At 32.6% G+C, this 6,757-nt stretch overlaps 2 protein-coding genes across 3 annotated transcripts; both read right to left on the bottom strand.

Moving 5' to 3' along the window:
• Window positions 1-207: 207 nt before the first annotated feature.
• LOC101250440 (uncharacterized) lies at window positions 208-2,390 on the bottom strand. Of its 2 annotated transcripts, XM_010323807.4 has the most exons (3): window positions 2,122-2,390; window positions 613-2,007; window positions 208-510 (listed from the first exon to the last, which is right to left on the bottom strand). In XM_010323807.4, exon 2 carries the CDS (start codon window positions 1,916-1,918, stop codon window positions 632-634), a length of 1,287 nt encoding a protein of 428 aa, XP_010322109.1. In that variant the 5' UTR covers window positions 1,919-2,007; window positions 2,122-2,390; the 3' UTR covers window positions 208-510; window positions 613-631. The 2 variants fall into 2 exon arrangements, with proteins under 2 accessions (XP_010322109.1, XP_069147775.1); XM_069291674.1 differs by having other exon boundaries at window positions 208-2,007.
• A 2,418-nt stretch (window positions 2,391-4,808) lies between these two features.
• On the bottom strand, window positions 4,809-6,468 carry LOC101250152 (uncharacterized). The gene is made up of 2 exons (XM_004229298.5): window positions 5,625-6,468; window positions 4,809-5,513 (listed from the first exon to the last, which is right to left on the bottom strand). The coding sequence occupies exons 1-2, from the start codon at window positions 6,232-6,234 to the stop codon at window positions 4,972-4,974; spliced, it is 1,152 nt and encodes a 383-aa protein (XP_004229346.2). The 5' UTR covers window positions 6,235-6,468; the 3' UTR covers window positions 4,809-4,971.
• Between the last annotated feature and the right edge of the window lie 289 nt (window positions 6,469-6,757).

Below are 6,757 nucleotides of genomic sequence, written 5' to 3'. Positions count from 1 at the left end.
TTCAACTTAGTCAAAAAGATTTGCAACAAACGCGTTGATATGTGAGGATTTGTAAGCATTGTATCAGTTTTATGAAGTCATGGTTTAGTTTAGTAGATATATATTATTATCAAATTGACCTTGAAAGATTTTGTTCAATATTTATCTTTTCCTCATTTAGACCCAATGTGAACAATATATAAATTCCAAAATGCACAAGATTACTACTTCTAAACAAAGTAGAATACTAAAGTTTCAATTTATCAAATTGGAATTTCCATTGTACAATCAACAGTGCTTATCAAATGTGTAGAGAACAAGCAGATAGAATTCATACTTCATACTGGTTCTTAACAAAAGTACCTAATACATGAAGCAAGAGTTGATTATTTGTTGAGGAAGCCTCCTACCAAGCAAATTCACTGTGCTTGTGAATTCCAAAACTAGAAGAGGCTAAATGTGTTGTAGAAATACACTTCCAACAAGAGTCAAAGGCAATGCTGATACTTTGTTGATATTTGGGAGTTGTTTCTACCCAAACCACGTTAGAGTTAGCACAAAACACGACGGAATGAAAATGGCAAGCATTGGCAAGGCGATAATTGGGTAGAGAGAATAACTGGGAAACTATACCTTATTCATTCAAAGGCCATCAATTCAATCTTCTTCTTCTAGATTCACGGAGATCTACATCAGAAAGCCTTGACAAAATGTTTCTTCTCCTGGAAGCCAAGGAAGATCGTATGGCAGGCAGATCAGCAGTATCAGTTGTAAGGTTTTCCAACTGAACAGCAGCAACAGAAACTTCATTTGCTTGAGAAGATGACGGGACAGATGCAGTGGAACCTGTCCTTGTAACTGCATCCAGAGATCGATAATTGGACTGTATGAGAGCAGCATCTCTTCTGAAAGAATCACCATCACCTGTTGCTCCATGAACAGCTGGTATAACATCAACATTGCTTCCTTGGAGAAGCCGATCACTGAATGATGCTGCAAGGCCTTCAAACATCCGTTGTGCATTATCCAACTCTGATGAAAGGGACGCAGCACCTTCTGACAGCACCCTAGAAAAAAGACGGGAACGTAGTCTCCTACTGCTTAAGGTATCAGCAGTTTGCAACACATGAGAGTTGCTACCAAAACTCAAATTAACTCCACCACTGTCCTGTTGCTGCAGGTGGTGCCCCAATCCAATACTAGTCCTAATTCTTCTTAGTGCCTCTGCAACCGGGATGTGAGATAAACCCTGAGTTGCACGCTGCTGTCTAACACTCTCTACTCGACGTGCCTTTGGCCGTGGTGGTATTTTCAGACCAGACTCCAGTTCTGTTATGCTTTCACCGTCTCCATTACCATAAATTGGAGTAACATTTGCATCTGCAACCTCTCCCTTGCAGACAGGACATTCCTTTGTAGTTGAATCAACATAAGGTAACTGATAAAAGCATGGCCAGCAAAATAAGTGTCCACAACAGGTCAAGATAGGTTCTTTCGCCATATCCAAGCAAATATTACAGTCGAAAAAACTCCCACTGTCATCATCTACCTTATTAACCACTAAATCCATCTCTAATGCCTTTGCTACCAAATGGGAACTATCCCTTTTGCATCCTTTTCCCCTCTCAACCGTCCTTTCCACCATATCCGAATTGCTCACCCTATTCTGACCTTGCATATCACTATCCACATTGACTACTGGGTCAACCGAAACATTACCAGTATCAATAGTACTCCGAGCCTGACGCCACCTATGGCGCTGCAAAGCCCTAGCAGTAACAGCCTCAAGCTGCCTAATTCTCTCCTCTATCCTACTATGAGCAGATTCTAAATCACTCAACAAAGACCCTAATCCTAAAGCTGAACCAGAAGATGGGTCCAAAGGTTCTTGGTTCAAATCCAGATCCATCACAACATCATCCATCAAATTATCAGACATCCAGTTTAATCCTACTAATACCACTTAATTCCCAAGATACCCTTTATCCAGAACAACCAAGCAGACCCCTTTACTAGTCTAGATTTTGCCTAAACAAAAAAAAAAGAAAAAAGTCAAGCACTGAATCATAAAACAGGGCTTAAAGGGACCCCAAAAAAAAAGCAAGATAAATGAAAAACCGAATTCAAGAATTGATTAAAAACCTGCAAGAAATATGACATTCAAGCATCCAAATGAAGAAAATCCATGGTTTTCTTGATACATCGGGCATCCAGTGATTCTTGTAAAAAGAGAAAAAGAAATGGCATTTTGATCATCAGAGTATCCGAGGAAGAAGAAAGTAAAAAATAGAGAAAGCGCCGGCCAGCGCCTTACAAAGAAGAAAATGAAAGGTCATGGGTTTCGCGCACCTTTGGGTTAGTGGAAATAAAGCATCCTTATAATAATTAACCGCAAAATATTGTCCTAAAATAACAAGAGGTTAGGAGAAAAGCCTTAGTAATTATTTCCTTTTAAAAATAAATTTATTATTTGATGTAGTCTTAAACAAATTTACTTACTATTTTCTTTATTTTTATTAGTTCTTGATTAATTTGACATATTATTTATGTAAAATATTGAATAATTTAAAATAATATGAAGAATAATATTTAATGCTTTGGATCAAAATTGGAAAAGAAAAGTACTTGTTTTTTCTTATTATATAAAAGTAACAAATATAAATGAAAATCTAGTGTTAAACATATTTATTTACTATTTTTTCATTTTTATTAGTTTTTCATTGACTTGACCCACCTATTAAGAAAATAATTATTATGTAAAATATTGAATAATTTAAAATAATATGGAGAATAGTATTTAATGCTTTGGATCAAAACTGGAAAAAAAAAGTAATTATTTATTCTTATTATATAAAATAATAAAAGTAACAAATAAAAATGAAAATCTATTTTAAGACTAAATAATAATTAAAAAGTGAACTGGGCATTTTCAATGATATCAACTTATTAAATTGATTATATAATGGGAAAAAAAGTTATTTTTTTAATATATTAAAAATAATAAATAAAAGAGATAAATTAAACTAAAAATATTTGACAAGAAATAAAGAGGGAGGGTGTCGCATATTTACTGTCAGCCTACTTAAGGCCCTAGTGTAGCGCTAGACAGAAAATTGGATAAAATAATGAATTGTAACCTAAGTTGGTTGTTTCAAAAATTATTTTCTTTAACGAAAATATTTTGTGTACTTTCGTTTATTTTTAATTATTATAATTTTTTTTAGAGTTCGACGATTATAATTTTGATTTATATTCTATAATCTATTTTAATTATATTGATACAAAAGAATCAAAATTTATAATTTTTTTACGTAATTTTTAAATATTTAAATTTATTTTTTGAAATATCAAATTAATTTAATTTAATTTAATTTTAAAAATTAATCAAATTAACTTTCAAAAATCATAATATAATAATTAAAAAATGGACAAATAAAGTATCTTTAATTAAAACAAAGAATTAAAAATTTAGCAAATTTACCGTAAAATATCTCGAGGGGCTTTGTCAACAAAACATTCTAAATCTTGGACAGACATGACGTGCAACCTTACAATTTAATTTTTCATTTAATGGACAAAAAGGAAATAATAATAGTATAAAAAACAGTATATAATAATCTTAATAGCACGAACGATATCCTTTACTCATTACTAATGATATATCATTAGAGGCATTTCGTATAGCTAAATAAGAAATAAGTTATCAATGCATTAAATTATTTTTTTTTATAATTTATCATATGTTTGGAAATAAAGTTTCAACATGGTCAAGTAAGCTAATCATCATTGCTTATGACATTTTCAACATCTTCTAACCCACAATCATTTGAAATTTTTCTCTAGTTATTTTTTTTCTCCTCTATCATTCATTTCTCTTCTATTATTTTTTCCAATGGAGGTGTGAGATACGTACTTGATACAGGAAATACAGAGTCATTTGGTTGAGAGACATGTTAGGATGGTATCAATAATGCAATTTAGGGGATGAAATTATACAAGAATTGAAATGTAGGAATCCATATAAGAATTGTAATGTGAATTTCATCTTTTTTGGTATAGCATATATAATTTCTAAAAAGAATTTCCTTTTTAACACATGAGAGTTATTTCAGTCATTTCAATAATCAATTTAAGTATTATTAATCCTTATGTTCTTATTTCACACTTTTTCTGGCATAAAATAATTCAGAAATTCCTGTACCCTATTAAACAGGAACAAAACGAAGAATTGAGTCGGTCCATAAAAATTGAGTAGAAGTCAACCCGGTTCATCAATTTTCTTAAAATAATTTTTACGCCAAACCGACGAGTATCCTTTTTTAGCTCAAATATATTTTTGAGATGTACTCAATCGGTTAGATACACAACATATTTTGTTTGAAAAGTAATTAAATAAATATACGGGCTAAATCGATTTAGGTAAAAAATAATTAGAGTCCATCAAATCTCTTTTTTTTTTTCTGGTTAAGTCAACGAAAAAAAAAAAGAGTAAATGAACTGAATATAAACTTAATAGAAAATCTCAATGATAAAATACAAACAGTAGAGCAAGAAAGAATAGGATCCAAAAATTCTTAGCATTTAATGGCGGAAATATGTATTAAAAGTGAAAATGAGAAATCGTTTCTTCCATTGAAGGGTTTATCTATAAACCAAAAAACTTACATAGAAAAAATAGAAAGATTATTTTTAAATCGTACTAAAATAATGTCACGTGCCTAAGATTTGATTCTGAACTCGAAACAGATACTCGGAGAACGATGCAAGCTACCGGCGAATGGTGAGCTAAACTCGGGGGAAGAGTTGGTAAAAGGGGCCCGGAAAAGTACTTACACAAACCTGGATTTTCACATCTTCCAATATTCAAATCAACAATAAAATTTAAAATTCACAACAACTATAAAACAGAATTACATTATAGATGCACAAAACGAAATAATTAACCAATAAAACTAAGATTCTTTTTGACTGTTTGTAAATCTGAAATAATTTTCAGAATTTAAGATTTCCAAACAATGAATTCAAACCCAAACCAGCAAAACCAGCACCAGTATTAAATAGACCAGCACCCATTGTATTTTGGTATAAATTTGGTATTTGCCCTTGTCCCGCCGCACCACCACCAGCAGAGCCTCCATAACTCATAAGTGTTTGGTTAAATTGATGATTTATTGCTTGGTTATTCAGAGAACTAGCGGCTATCATATGGCTTAGTTGTTGATTCTGCCTATAAGTAGCACCTGAGATCATTTCCGCCATCATTTTATCCTGATCTTCTCTTTGCTTTCGCAGAATTTCAGGGAACGACATTTCGTTGTTCTGACTTGCCCCGAATTGCGTTGCAGCAGCAGCAGCAGTTCCGTTGTTATTCCCTGGATTTGTACGGCCTAGCAGTTGGTTTAGTCGTTGAGTCTCATGATTAACGCCGCCCATGATCATTTCTGCCATCAATTTATCCTCATCTTCTCTTTGCTTTCGCAGAGTTTCCAAGGACGATATTTCGTTTTTAATCTCCTGATTCATATGATCTACACCTGTAAGACATAAATTTAGTCGTTATGCTAAAACTCTTGAAATCTGAACTATGTCATATAAATTGAGACGAGGGGAGTAAAAAACAGCTGGTACGGGTAAAAATTTATTACCTGCGCAATGATGCTGAGGAGCAGATTTAGAATTACTACTTGTTATTGGGTTCTGATGGAAATGACTTTGCAACTTTGTACAATTCAAATGAGCATCAAAACCACAAGTATGGCATCTATAGAGCCATTGATTGGTTCCAATATGCTTGCAAATATCACAACGGAATGATTTACTAGGGTAAGGAGATGAAAATTGAATTTCAAGCTGGTGACAATGAGACCGATGAGCGATATATTGTGGCAGAACTGCACATAGTATATGAAGATCAATACCACAACTGTTGCAGTGGTAAGAAAATCCATCCCCTGTTTCTCCACACGCATCACACCGAAAATTCCCTTCGGGGTAAATGGGCTTTGGAAGCAGAGATAAAGCATGTTGTTTGTCAAATGGATGATTGATTTGCTGTGGCATTTGGGAACATTCAACATGGAGGAAAAAATTGCAAGATTTGCAAGTGTAGACAGATCCATTAGCTTGAATTTTGCAGCATGAACATAGCTGTGATGGAGCAAAATTTTGATGAGTAATTAGCTCTAAAGTGTGAGGATGACTAAAATGAGTTATTGTGGTATTGGATTGTTGAGGTTCTAACTTCGTCTTCCCCATCTCTACTCTTTTCTAATTCGGTGCACTTCAATATTTAAATAGATTAATTTTGATAAACTGCATCGTTAGTGTATATAACTTAATTTTTTAAAATAAATTGTAAGACTCAATGCTGTGTTTACGATTTCATGGGAAATTTGAATTTTCAATAAAACTTGTTTGGTGGTATGGTAACAAAGTCAAAGTCCATTTTAGTGATTTAACGCGGTTGGGGAAGAAAAAAAAAGTAGAAATACTCACTACGTGAATTCATTTAGAAATTAAAAATAGGGTTGACCAAATATATATAATTATTGATAAAGTATTTTTTTAAAAATTAAAATAATTTAGGATGTCTATTCGATTTCCATGAAGCATGAAGAGTTCAATTAATTATTATTATTATTATTATGTTAATATAAACACCTTGGTGTATAAAATAATTGGGAAATTTGATAAAATAAAGCAATAAGTTGAAATGGACAAGATGTAAAGAGTATTTTCATCTTGGGACATTGAAAGCTACATCCACAAAAGTTTGTGT

This window comes from Solanum lycopersicum, chromosome 1, assembly GCF_036512215.1.
Source record: "Solanum lycopersicum chromosome 1, SLM_r2.1".
Classification (NCBI taxonomy): Eukaryota; Viridiplantae; Streptophyta; class Magnoliopsida; order Solanales; family Solanaceae; genus Solanum; species Solanum lycopersicum.
Note: the sequence above shows the minus strand (reverse complement) of the source record. Positions and strands in the feature narration are given on the sequence as shown.